Below are 14,748 nucleotides of genomic sequence, written 5' to 3'. Positions count from 1 at the left end.
GGGGGTAAGATAAGTTCACAGGGGGGCTGGGGAAAAATAAACAATAAAAAAAATAAAAACTAAAACAACTAATTAAACACCCTACCAACGTCGCCCAGTGCGCGGCCGCGCATGTTGAATTTTTTGTTTAGTTATATATATATATATATATATATATATATATATATATATATATATACACAACATTACAATGGGCTGCCTCCCATGAAGCCGGTTAACGTCGCGGCACGATGCAGGTCATCGCACTTAAGGCTCGCTCAACATTGGTGGCTCGAGCAAATGAGTTACCGACACCACTTTCGCGTCATCCATGCCCACATAATGCTTTAACTTGTGCCCATTGACTCTGAACGTGCGAGAGTCATTTTCTGCAGCAACCTCTACGGCACCAGTGGGGTGAATCTTTACCACACGAAATGGTCTTGTCTATCTTGACTTTAATTTTCTCGGAAATAACCTCAATCTTGAATTATAAAGCAATACCATATCTCCGGGTGTAAAACTCCGCTCAAGAATATTTCTGTCATGCATCATCTTCATTCTTTCTTTGTATATCCTTGTACTCTCAAAAGCATGGTAGCAAAACTCATCAAGCTCGTGCAACTCTGTGATACTACTTGTGCCCACAACTTTTACATCGAGATTAAGCTGCCTCAATGCCAACAAAGCTCTATGCTCCAACTCCACTGGTAGGTGACACGCTTTCCCAAATACCAATTTATACGTCGACATGCCAATCAGAGTTTTGAAGGCGGTACGATAGGCCCAAAGTGCATCATCTAACTTTCTTGCCCAATCTGTTCTTGTAGCATTCACAGTCTTTGTCAACACGCTCTTTATCTCTCTGTTCGAAACTTCCACTTGCTCACTCATTTGTGGATGATACGGGGTGGAAACCTTATGGCATACATCATACTTTTCTAACAACTTTGCAAAGGCTCGATTACAGAAGTGAGTGCCTCCGTCACTGATTATTGCCCTTGGAGTGTCAAATCGTGTGAATATATTCTTTCTCAAAAAACCAAGTACTCCCTTTGCATCATTTGTAGGGAGTGCTGCAGCCTCCACCCATTTGGACATGTAGTCAACGGCTACGAGTATGTACTTGTTACCATATGAGCTGACGAAAGGCCCCATGAAGTCGATTCCCCATACATCAAAACTTCTACCTCCTGAATTGGGTTCATAGGCATCTCATGTCGACGGGAAATATTCCCAGTTTGTTGGCATTCATCACAACCTTCGCCCATAAGTGTGCATCTTTGAACAGTGTGGGCCAATAGAAGCCCGACTCCAAGGCTTTCACAACTGTCCTTACTCCCTTGAAATGGCCACCATATGGTGACGCGTCACACCTGCAAAATAGAAGATTGGTCTATCTTGGGGATACATCTCCGGATCATGTTATCAACATAAATCCTAAACAGATAAGGCTCGTTCCAATAATACATGCGATAATAACGAAAGAACTTTTTCTTTTGGATAGAGGAAAGGTAATAAGGAACAATACCGCTTGCCAGGTAGTTTGCAATGTCAGCATACCATGGCACTTCCTCAAGACTCGGGGCTAATAGTTGTTCATCCGAGAAAGTTGCTAATAGGTGAATTCAACTATAATTAGGTCTTAAAGAACCACCTTCTTGTATAGTTTTGATGATAAAAGTGATAACAAAATGCTCTGATTAGTGTTTTTCATGCTTTGCAGGTGATATATGACAAGAGAAGGCTATGGAGTACTTTTGGGATCAAATATGGAGAAAAAGAGGCCAATCGTAAAATTTTGCCAAATGAACCAAGCGAAGCAGCTCAAGCCAAGCCTGAAGAAGGACTGCCGCGGTTCCACCGCGACCGCGGTAGAAGATGGTCGCGGATAAGTTGAGATTCAGAGAAGGTGTGTGGCCGCGGTTTGACCGCGATCGCGGCAGAACCGCGACAGAGGCGGAAGAGTTCAGGGACTTAAGTGCAAAACACGGGATTTTTAGCCCAAAACCCTATTTTAAATACTAGACTTCGCCCAAAGGAGGCAAGAATTGTATTGGAGAATATTTTAGCAAGGTAAACAATTGTGAGAGATCACCCAAAACATCTTTCTTCTTTTCTTTGATTTTTCTTGCAAGTCATGATGAATATTGTTTTAGTTTGTTTACCCATAGTTTTGAGTAGCTAAATCCTTTGTCTAAGATTTTGATGGAACCTATTGGGGGATGAACTTCTTGTTTATGTGAATACAAATTGCTAGTTCCAATCTCTATTTGTTCAACTATGTGTTTGTTGTAGTTAATTGACAGGATCCTCAATTAGCTGTGCCTATTTAGTGTGCATAACTCGGGAGAGAGTGCATATTTAGGTAATTGTTGAACAACACCACTCCCAAAGTATATGAGGGATCAATAACCGAGGGTTTAAAGGCGGGATTAGGGATAACGAAGCCGTGGGTGTAATCTAAAGTGAATTGTGTTAAATAAAGCAAGCTAGTGTATCTCGGGAGAGTGCAACTAGTAAATTACTGTGATTACTCGGGAGAGATTTACGGTAAGAAGAGCGTTCATGATTAATAGAGATGTGTTGGTAAATTTGTATGAAGCATAAACAGAAGGAATTCCATCAATAGGGGAAATCATTACCTTAGCACTTTCTCATTATTGTTTACAGCTTAACATCTTTAATTTGTAGCTATTAGTTACTGTTGATCTTAGTTATTAAAAACACCATCAACTGTGATTCTCAACGTTTGGGGAATTGATTCTAAAGAGTTTAGTAGGTCTAAAGATAGTGATTGATAGGTTAATTCTCTGTGGAATCGACTCTGGGCACAATACCCAGATTATATTTGCAACGTCCNTGTTGTTGTTCCCATTCCAATTGCCTTGGTTATTACCTTGATTACCCCAATTGTTGTTTTGATTGTTATTGTTCCAATTGTTGCCACCCTGTTGTTGATTATTGTTATTCCAATTGCCGCCTCCTTGTTGATTGCCCCAATTGCCTTGGGGGCGCCATTGTTGATTTCCTTGATTTCCTCTATTTCCTTGGTAGTTATTGACATATTGGCACTCCTCACTTTGATCATCAAAACACTCGTTCGAATAACCACCACCATCATTGTTGTTGTCAAACTGCTCACCGCTACCTTGAGGTTGTTGTTGCCCTCTTTGCCTCCTTTTTAGCATAGAAACATTCTCCATTGCATTGACTTGGCGCGGGTTTTGTACTTGTTGCAATTGCGCCTTCGCCAACTGATTCATTGTTGTTGTAAGTTCGGCAATAGCTTGGCCATGATCACTCAACTCCTTGTGCAAATGGATGACCGTGGGGTCACCTTGGGGTACATTCGCTCGGCTTTGCCATGCTGAAGAGGTGTCCGCCATTTCATCAAGTACGTCACATGCCTCTTGGTAAGAAAGTTTCATAAAGTTCCCACCGGCCAATTGGTTCACAATGCATTGATTTGTGGTGTTGATGCCCCTATAGAAAGTCTGTTGGATCATCGCCTCAGTCATGTCGTTGTTAGGGCATTCCTTCACCATTGTTCTATATCGCTCCCAGATCTCATGCAATGGCTCCGTTGGCATTTGCTTAAAGGCTAGAATCTTGTCCCGAAGAGCCGCCATATGACTTGGAGAAAAGAACTTGGCAATAAATTTGTCCGCCAATTCATCCCATGTGGTGATAGAATGATTTGGTAACCTTTCTAACCAGTCCAACGCTTTGCCCCGAAGAGAAAACGGGAAAAGCCTCAATCTCAACGCATCCTCTGACACGTTTGTTTGTTTGCTGCCCCAGCAAGTATCTACGAACCCCTTCAAGTGCTTGTATGCATTTTGGTCGGAGGCGCCCGTAAAATATCCCCTTTGCTCGAGCAAGGTCAACATGACATTTGTGATTTGAAAGTTCCCCGCCCGAATTCGGGGAGGAACGATGGCACTCGCGTACCCTTGATTAGGAAGAACTCTTGGGACCGCTCTTGGCGGTGGCGGAGGAGGGCCTGGAATAGGATTGTTGTCATGTACATTAGCATTGGCATTTCGACCTCTCCGTGGTACTTGAGGTACCGGAAGCTCATCTTGCTCAACATCTTCAACCTCCTCCCCCGCCATGGCATTGCCAAGAGGGTCATTTCCGTTTAGAGCCATGTGTACCTGATGGATCAACACAAATAAAGTTACTAAAAAGAAGGAAAGAGAAGCAAAACACAAAACTAGCTACACAAATAGTCAACACCGTAAGCTCCTCGGCAACGGCGCCAAAAAGTGATTATCGCGCAGCGGACTCAACCTTAGGAAGAGTGGGCGCTAATACTTTTACCCAATAATGGTATCGGGGTCAATTTCCACAGGGAGTGATAATAGGTGAATTTAACTATAATTAGGCCCTAAAGAACCACCTTCTAGTATAGTTTTGATGACAAAAGTGATAACAAAATGCTCTGATTAGTGCTTTTCATGCTTTGCAGGTGATATATGACAAGAGAAGGCTATGGAGTACTTTTGGGATCAAATATGGAGAAAAAGAGGCCAATCGTAAAATTTTGCCAACTGAACCAAGCGAAGCAGCTCAAGCCAAGCCTGAAGAAGGACTGCCGCGGTTCCACCGCGACCGCGGTAGAAGATGGTCGCGGATAAGTTGAGATTCAGAGAAGGTGTGTGGCCGCGGTTTGACCGTGATCGCGGCAGAACCGCGGCAGAGGCGGAAGAGTTCAGGGACTTAAGTGCAAAACACGAGATTTTTAGCCCAAAAACCTATTTTAAATACTAGACTTCGCCCAAAGGAGGCAAGAATGGTATTGGAGAATACTTTAGCAAGGAAAACAATTGTGAGAGATCACCCAAAACATCTTTCTTCTTTTCTTTGATTTTTCTTGCAAGTTTTATGATAAATATTGTTTTAGTTTGTTTACCCATAGTTATGAGTAGCTAAATCCTTTGTCTAAGGTTTTGATGGAACCTATTGGGGGATGAACTTCTTGTTTATGTGAATACAAATTGCTAGTCCAATCTCTATTTGTTCAACTATGTGTTTGTTGTAGTTAATTGACAGGATCCTCAATTAGCTGTGCCTATTTAGTGTGCATAACTCGGGAGAGAGTGCATATTTAGGTAATTATTGAACAACACCACTCCCAAAGTATATGAGGGATCAATAACCGAGGGTTTAAAGGCGGGATTAGGGATAACGAAGCCTTGGGTGTAATCTAAAGTGAATTGTGTTAAATAAAGCAAGCTAGTGTATCTTGGGAGAGTGCAACTAGTAAATTACTGTGATTACTCGGGAGAGATTTACGGTAAGAAGAGCGTTCATGATTGATAGAGATGTGTTGGTAAATTTGTATGAAGCATAAACAGAAGGAATTCCATCAATAGGGGAAATCATTACCTTAGCACTTTCTCATTATTGTTTACAGCTTAACATCTTTAATTTGTAGCTATTAGTTACTGTTGATCTTAGTTATTAAAAACACCATCAACTGTGATTCTCAACGTTTGGGGAATTGATTCTAAAGAGTTTAGTAGGTCTAAAGATAGTGATTGATAGGTTAATTCTCTGTGGAATCGACTCTGGGCACAATACCCAGATTATATTTGCAACGACCGCATTGTCCCTTTTATAAGGCATAGTTGGGCGTGATCAAAAGTTTCCACAATCTCTTCCACCTCAACCTTCTTCTCAGCTCCTTCCAGCCTAGATAAATGATTAGCTACTTGGTTCTCCGTTCCCTTTTGGTTACGGATTTCCAACTCAAATTCTTGCAGCAGTAGCACCCATCGAATCAGGCGCGGCTTTGACTCCTTCTTCTCGATTAAGTATCTGAGAGCAGCATGGTCAGTATAAACAATTACCTTCGAGCCTATCAAGTATGACTTGAATTTGTCAAATGCGAACACCACTGCTAGCATCTCCTTCTCGGTCACTGTGTAATTTAGTTGGGCACCACTGAGAATTCTACTTGCATAGTTATTGGGTGCATGACTTTGTCTTTTCGCTTCCCAAGAACTGCTCCAACAACATAGTCACTCGCATCACACATCAGCTCAAATGGTTGCTCCCAATCAGGGGCAACTATGATAGGTGCTTTTACGAGTCTCTTCTTCAATTCCTCAAACGCTACCCTACATTCATTTGAAAAAAACAAAAGGGTGATCTTTTTCAAGCAATTTACACAAGAGGTTAGCAATTTTGGAAAAATCTTTTATAAGTCTCCTATAGAAACCGGCGTGTCCAAGGAAACTTCTGATTACTTTGACAGAAGTGGGTGGTGGAAGCTTTTCGATCACATCAACCTTTGCACGATCTACTTCAATGCCTTTACTTGACACTAGGTTCCCCAAGACTATACCTTCTTGTACCATGAAATGGTACTTTTCCCAGTTGAGTACCAGATTAGTCTCGATACACCTCCTCAATACTCTTCTCAAGTTCATAAGGCAATCATCGAATGAGTTCCCCGCCACTGAGAAGTCATCCGTGAAAACCTCCATTATTTCCTCTGCCATATTTGTGAAGATGTCCATCATGCACCTTTTGAGTGTTGCAGGTGCATTGCATAGACCAAACGGTATTCTCCGAAAGGCATAGATTCCGTAAAGGCAGGTGAACGATGTCTTCTCTCTGTCCTCCGGGGCAATAGAGATCTGATTATACCCCGAGTACCCATCCAGAAAGCAGAAGTGAGGCCTCCCTGTCAATCTATCTAGCATCTAATCAATGAATGGCAGTGGGAAATGGTCTTTTCCGCTAGCCAAGTTCAACTTTCTGTAATCCATACAGATTCGCCAACCTGTGACTGTTCGTGTTGAGATCAATTCGTTCTTCTCATTTTTCACTATCGTCATACCGCCCTTTTCTGGCATACACTGAACTAGGCTGACCCAGTTGCTGTCAGAGAAGGGAAATATGATTCCCGTATCTAACCACTTAATCACTTCTTTCTTTACCACTTCTTTTATGTTGGGGTCCAGCCTTCTTTGATGTTCTCTGGAAGGTTTGTGCGCATCTTCCAGTAGAATCTGATACATACAAAATGCCGGGCTGATACCTTTTATATCTGCAATGGTCTAACCAATTGCAGTCTTGCATTCCATTAGTCCCTGCAAAAGCTGTTCTTCCTGCACATCTAACAAACTAGATGAGATAATAACAGGTAAAGTTGAGTTAGGTCCCAAGAAAGCATACCTAAGATGAGGTGGTAGTGGCTTCAGTTCCAACTTTGGCGGCTCTTCTATCGATGGCTTAGCTGGAGGAGTTTTCCTTTCCTATAAGTGCAAAGGCTCAAATTCGAGCTCCCTTATCCAAAAACCTTGGCATTCAAGAGCAAGTACCCACTCCGCCAAGTCCTCTCCATTTGCTTCATCTAAGTTCATGAGACAGGCTACTAGAGGGCCTTTAGTGTTCAATGTCTCATCTTCCTCCTCCAAAATTACATCCACGGCATCTATTAGAGAGCAGTTAGCAAATTCACTTGGTCGCCGCATAGATTTCTGCACGTTGAATGTTATCTCTTCATCATTTAATATCATTTTGAGCTCTCCAGTTCCACAGTCAATTAACGCTCTTCCAGTGGCCAAGAATGGTCTTCCCAAAATTATAGGAATTTCCTCGTCAACCCGACAGTCAAGAATGACAAAATCTGCTGGGAACACAAACTTTCCAACCTGTACTAATGCATTATCAAGAATACCAGAGGGCTTCTTCACTGTCCGGTCAGCCAGCTATAGTAACATGGACGTGGGTCTAGCTATTCCAATGCCTAACCTTTTGAAGATAGCCAGGGGCATCAGGTTTATGCTTACGCCCAAATCACATAGTGTCTTAGCAAACGCATAGTTGCCTATTGTGCATGGGATTGTGGAACTCCCTGGGTCAGACAGCTTCTCAGCTATGGGTCTCATCACAACAACACTACATGTCTGAGTCAGTGTAACTGTGGCCAAGTCTTGAAAGTCGAACTTATGAGACATCAAGTCCTTTATCATTTTTGCATAATCAGGCATTTCCTTTAAGGCGTCAATCAATGGAATGTTGACCTGAATTTGCTTTAATATCTCCAAGAATTTCTTGTACTGCTCTTCTTTCTGATACTTGGCCAATCTCTGTGGAAATGGTGTTGTAGGTCGCTTCTTCCCTGTGATTTGATTTTTTCTTGCTCAGGCACTGCTTCTACTGTCGTTTCCTGTGCTACCCCAGTCTCCCTTGCAACCTCTTTTTCTTTACTGGTGTTCTCTTGTGCATTTTGTACCATCGCCTCAGTTAACCCTGTTGAATCATCTATCTCAATGGGTACTGGCACCAATGTTTCAGTAGGTCGGCTTTCACGAGCAATTTCTTGCTCCAGATCTAGGTCTCTACCATTTTGTAGACTCACTGCCATAAGTTGTTTCGGGCCCTGCTCTTTTGGATTGATTTGTATGTCTCCAGGTAACGTCCCTTGGGGACGATTATTTAAAGCCATCGAAATTTGTCCTAATTGAATCTCCATACTCTTTATCGCTGATTCATGTGAGTCTGCTCTTTCAGTTATTTTTCTAATAGACCCAATCAATTGTTACATCATTCCCTTAAATTCAGTAAACCCATCATTGTGTCTCATAATCTGTTGTTGTTGAGATTGTTGATAAGCCTGTTGATGATTTTGCTGGTTGTAACCCTGTTGCCTTTGGTAGGGCATCACTTGAACCTATGGTCGCATAGCTCCAAGATTGTTGTTGTTATTGCACTACTGCTGTGTTGGTTTGTATTGTTGATGTTGCTGACCCTAATTATGACCACCTTGCCTCTGTCATAGTTAGCCACATAGTTCGCACTCCACGAGAAAATATATGGTTGGTTAATGCATGGTGTACATAAACCCCCCCCCCATTAGTTGCATCAACTATGTGTACCTGCTGCTTCTGGCCTGATTCATCTATCGTTTTAGTGAGGATACTCATTTGTGTCACTAGGGTGGCCATATATTTAGATGTGGAGTTCTTTGGGTCTAAAGCCAATGAATGACCTACATGAGTGATTGGAGAGTCTCTTGTCATCCATCATGAGTTTTGGGCCATCTTGTCAAGTATGATCTTGCTTTCTCTAAATGTTTTGCTAAAAAATGCTCCACCTACTGAAGCATCAACATTGGCCTTTAAGTTGTCTGCCAATCCCATGTAAAACCTTTGCCCCAACATCTGCTCCGGAATGACATGATGTGGGCACCTATCCAACATACCCTTGAACCTCTCTCACGTTTCTTGTAATGTTTCTGTTGGTTTCTGCCTGAAACTCAATATCTCATCAATTTGTTAAGCAGTCTTATTGGGTGGGTAGAACCTGTTCACAAATTGCTTGACTAATTCATCCCAAGTTGTAACGACCCGACTGGTCGTTTTGAGCCCTTTTGCGCTTAGTCTGCCAGTTCTCGGGCATGACTTGCCCCGTACGATGTATTATGACTGATGTAGATCGTTGGTTTTGGTTTTCACGGAAATCGGTATGAATTTGAAAGAACAGTCTCAGTTGAAAGCTTTGAATTTGAAAGGTTTGACCAAGAGTTGACTTATTTGTATATGAGCTCGGATCGGAATTTTTATGATTTGGTTAGCTTTGTTGGGTGACTTATGACTTAGGAGCGTGATTGGAATTGGTTTTGGAGGTCCGGTGTAGAATTAGGCTTGAATTGGCAAAGTTAGTATTTTGGCGATTTCCGGTTGATAGGTGAGATTTTGATCCGAGGGTCGGAATGGAACTCCGAGAGTTGTTGTAGCTTCGTTATGTGATTTGGGATGTGTGTGTAAAATTTCAGGTCATTAGGAGGTGATTTGGTTGGGTTTTTTATCAAATGCGTGTTTCGGGAGTTTTAGAAGAACTTAGGCTTGAATTCGATGTAATTTGATGGTTTTGGTGTTGTTTGAGGTGTTTTGATAATTGGAACAAGTTTGAATGACGTTTTAGGATATTTTGGTACTTTTGGTTGAGGTCCCGGGGGCCTCGGGGTGATTTCGGATGGCTAACGGGAAGATTTTGAACTTGGGAAATTTCAGAGTTTTTGCTGTTGCTGGTATTTTCGCACCTGCGGCTTGGGGACCGCAGGTGCGGTGTCGCACATGCGGAGGAATAACCGCAAATGTGGTTTTGGAGGAGGAAGGCTGGAACCGCAGATGCGGTGGGTGGCCGCACCTGCGGCTGGTGGACCGCAGATGCGGTTTGGGCCAAGTGATGATTTTCCGCAGACGCGGTCGAGGTGGCCGCATCTGTGATGCCGCAGATGCGAAAGTGGTGTCGCAGAAGCGACTTCTGGGATTTTTAATGGATTTCCGCAAAAGTGGACTTTTAACTGCAAATGCGGTACCGCAGAAGCGGTGGAGGGGTCGCAGATGCGAAAACCCTTAAGCAGAAGGTATATAATTCATCCTTCGCGATTTTTGAAGGGTTTTATCATTTCTAACTTCGGATTGAGGGCTTTTGGGCGATTTTGAAGAGGGATTTCAAGAGAACTTCGATAAGGTAAGGATTTGTGACTCAAAACACAATCCTATGGTGTTATTTCATGAATTTAGACTGAAAATTTAAGAAATCATGGACTAAAAATGGTGGTTTAGGGCTTGAACTTAAGAGAGCAAAAATTAAGGATTTGAAGGGTCAATTGGACTCTGATTCTTGTGTTTTTGATATGTGTGAACTCGTGGGGAGATAAGGAGTCTAATGATGTAAAAATTTCTGAGTTTCGTGAAGTGGCCCGGGCTCGGGTTTTGCTAATTTCGGGATTTTTGATATTTTTCCATTGTTTTCGCTTGGGCTTGGTTCCCTTAGCATATTGTGATGTATTCGGTCTGATTTTGGATAGATCCGACGCGCGTGGAGGCCGATTCGAGGGGCAAAGGCGTCGCGAGCTAGAGATTTCGCCGGTTCGAGGTGAGTAATGATTGTAAATGATATCCTGAATGTTTGAAACCCCGGATTGCACATCGTAGTGCTATACTGAGGTGACTTGCATGCCGGATAGCGAGAGTGGGGTAGAGCACCGTTGGGGATTGTGACTTGGTCCATCCCGATTAATGATTTTACTGTGTAATTGACTGAAACTTATTTGTTATCATCATGACTTGGGCTGATTGCCATATTTGGGCTTCGTGCCAGCTATTTGAACCCCTTCGGGGATGGTCGTTGATATTTCCTCACTGTTTTGATTTTTATACTTGAACTCAGTCATGTATTTTTTTTTTCACTGTTTTCAAAACTCAGCCAAGTTTACTTGCTTTAACACTTGAAATGATATTTCCAATAATATTTTGGGCTGAGCATCATGTTTATTGTTGCCCGAGTGGCTTATGTGATTTTGTTGACTGAGTTAGGCCGAGGACCTGTATTGTGAGGATACTTTTGGATCGGACTGCACGCCGCAGCAATATATATATATACGGATCGGGCTGCACGCCGCAGCAGTGTTATACTGATACTGGTATGAGGCCAAGGGCCTAGATTTGATGCCACGAGATGGCTTGATATTGCGCTTGGGCCGTAAAGGGCCCCTCCCGGAGTCTGCACACCCCGAGTGAGCGCCGTCGACGATATGTGGATCGGACTGCACGCCGCAGTAGTACTAGTATTGTTCTATGTGTTTACTTTATTTCATTTGTCTGCCATTATCTGTTGTCTATATTACTTCACGGGGTATCTACCTGGTTGCCTGGCATTTTCTGTAGAGTGAGTGTTGTGCCCGAGGGGCGGACTTCTGTGCTTATCTGCACTAATTGTTTTGCATTTATTCGCATAACCATTGAAAAAGTCATTTTCAAAAGAGGTTTGAACTGAGCTAAGATGTTTTCTAAAGATTTCACAGCTTCACTGCTTTTTCTCAAGGGGTTTTATACTGCTTCTATACAGCATGATGATTTGCCTTACGTGATTTCTTACTGCTCAGTTATTATTTACCTTTATTACTCACTGAGTTGGAGTACTCACTTTACTCCCTGTACCTCGTGTGCAGATGCAGGTATTTATCCACCCGTTAGCGGGATTTGGCTGATCAGAGGCAGAGTTATAGGAGTTAGCGAGGTGACTGTCAGCGTCCGCAAAACCGTTTTCCTCTCTTTGTTCATTATTCCCATTTTGTATATTTTAGACCTTGCAGTTGGACTTACACTCTAATAGACGCTCGTGACTTGTGACATCCCGATTAGGGCTGTATTGGGTTGTATTTCCGCTAGTTAATATCATGGAATCATATTTAAACTATTTATGAACTGTTTAACTGCTTAAAAGAGGTGATCTGGAATGGTCTGGCTGGCCTTGTCTTCACGAGAGGCGCCATCACGATCGGGGCGGAGTTTGGGGTCGTGACACAAGTAGTGATGGAGTTTATGGGGAGTGAAATAAGCCAAGTCTGAGTCTCTCCCGTCACCGAGAATGGAGACAACAACAGCCTTATTGCTTCCGGTGTCACATTAGGTTGCCTTTCAGTGACACATATCGATAGGAAATTCTTCAGATGCTACTGATGATCTTCGACGTATGACCCTGAGAACAGTCCCTTGTTCTACAACAAATGCAACATGTTGTTTGTGATTTGAAATGATTCTGCTTGTATCTGAGGGACTGCAATTGCGGTTGCTAGGTTGTCGGCGGTGGGTTGTGCCCAATCGTACAATGTTGCTTCTGGCACAAGAGGCACCACACCCTGATTGTTCGGGTCATTCCCATTGTTTCTGTTATTTACTTCGTCTCCCATGTCTGGTTCGATTTGTTTTGTTGAGTCCTGTTGTTGTTTGCCCTTCTTGTTTGCACGATTCAATGCCTTGAAAACTTTTTCAGGATCTGATAATGCTTCGAACAATTCACCATTCCTTGAGGAGTTTCTAGGCATGCACCTGTAAACACCCAAGACTACAAACGTTAGAATTTCAATGTATTTAGTTTGAATTAGAGAAAATTGACTACACTAAGAATTTTAGCACTTCTTTTAGCTGCAATTAATAATAATTCCCCGGCAATGGCGCCAAAATTTGATCACGCACAACTATGCCCTATAAAAGGACAAAGCGGTCGCTGTGAATATATTCCGGTTAACAAGTCCGGAGTCGAATCCCACAGGGAATTAACCTATTAAACACATCTATTGGACTCACAAAAATTCACATATTCAATCTTCAGAAACATTTAAGTAATAAATTGGATGTTTACTAACTAAATACTATGTAATGAAAATGCAATAACTAATAACTAACTACGAACGGTTTGTAGACAAGAATTGGAATGATCTAGGATTATGATTTCCCCTATTATCGGAATCATTTGCGCTACGCTTTCTATAAATTTGCCTAAGTCTTCTCTACCTATCATGAGCACTCTGGTTGTCATAACTCTCTCCCGAGTAATTACAATAATATACTAGACATATTCCCTCGAATTACGCTAGTTGGCCTTAAGTACAGCTCACTCAGATCGCACTAAGGTTTCGTTATCCCTAATCCCACCTTTAAACCATTCGTATTGATCCCTCATATACGTTAGGAGTGATGTTGTTCAACAACTACCTAAATATGCACTCTCTCCCGAGTAATACACACTAAATAGGCACAGTCGATTGAGGACCCTTCAATCAACATATATCATAATATAGTTGAACAAATAGAGAAAATACTACGGCAAATCTATATTAACGTAACAAGAAAATCATCCTCCAATAGGTTCCATCAAAACCCTAGATTAGGAGTTTAGCTATGCATGATCGTTTTCACAATCATAACAATAGAATTCATCATCAATGATAAAAACGAGAGGAAGAAAGATAAAAACTCGTTGCCGAATCTTCCGTCTTGCTTCTTGCATGTTCTTGCCTTCAAAACTCTTCTAAAAACCAAGATACCCTCTTTTTCGGCGAGCTAGGCTTCATATAGGGCAAGGAGAGTCGCCTCTGAAATTAAAAATTTAGCCCTGAAATAATTTTCCTCGGAGAGACGTGTGTGGCCGCGCATCTGGGAGGGTGACCGCGCATCTGGCCGCGCACTTTGTGAAATTTCTGCCTGACTTGCGCAGCCGCGCACCTGGGACTTTTCCTGCACTCTTCTTCGTTCTTCTTTTTAAATGCGCTAACATCTTTCGATCCTCTAACGACCTCCCAATTTACTCCATAAGCTTTTACTTGGTCTTCAACTCTCCGTATTGGCTCAAAACGCTTTTTAACCTCATTGTCGCCCGGAATTTCTCCTGCAAAGCATAAAACACTCGAACAGAGCAATTTACTCCCATTTAACGCTCAAACATCAATAATGTGCAGCCAATTTAGAGTGCAAATAGTAGCCACGACACATATTTATAGACTATTATCACAGATCAATTAATCGGTTGGAACAATTACGAAAGTTTCGCCAGTTAGATAATTTGAGAGCTTTGCAAAACTTCCGATCGTTGGCATACTCGATGTCGCATAGACCAATTGCAAATTCGTACAAAGCGATCAACGAATTTGGATAGAAGATCTTTGTGATCAAAATTTCCCGTTAAAAGGAAGAATTTTCTTCTTTAGTCATAATTATATACACGCTATTCCTTTTACTCAATTTTTTCTCATAGTTGGTACTTCTTGTTATCCTCTACACTGCTACTATTGTTGTCTTTTTCTCTTTTCTTATTCTTGACATTGAAATTTCAAAGTATGTAGAGTTTACATACACAACAACTAACACATGATATTCTTATTAGTGTGTTGGTCACAAAAAGACATATATGAAATGATGGATCAATGAGTGATTTTTATAGAATGCAAAAATCTTACTT

At 41.9% G+C, this 14,748-nt stretch overlaps 1 protein-coding gene across 1 annotated transcript; it reads right to left on the bottom strand.

Annotated features, from left to right (window-relative positions):
- Window positions 7,707-8,446, bottom strand: LOC109230299. The gene is made up of 2 exons (XM_019395812.1): window positions 8,209-8,446; window positions 7,707-8,119 (listed from the first exon to the last, which is right to left on the bottom strand). Exons 1-2 carry the CDS (start codon window positions 8,444-8,446, stop codon window positions 7,707-7,709), a joined length of 651 nt encoding a protein of 216 aa, XP_019251357.1.

This window comes from Nicotiana attenuata, chromosome 7 (genome assembly GCF_001879085.1).
Source record: "Nicotiana attenuata strain UT chromosome 7, NIATTr2, whole genome shotgun sequence".
Lineage (NCBI taxonomy): Eukaryota > Viridiplantae > Streptophyta > Magnoliopsida > Solanales > Solanaceae > Nicotiana > Nicotiana attenuata.
The sequence above is the reverse complement of the archived record's forward strand: the minus strand, read 5'-3'. Positions and strand labels throughout refer to the sequence as shown.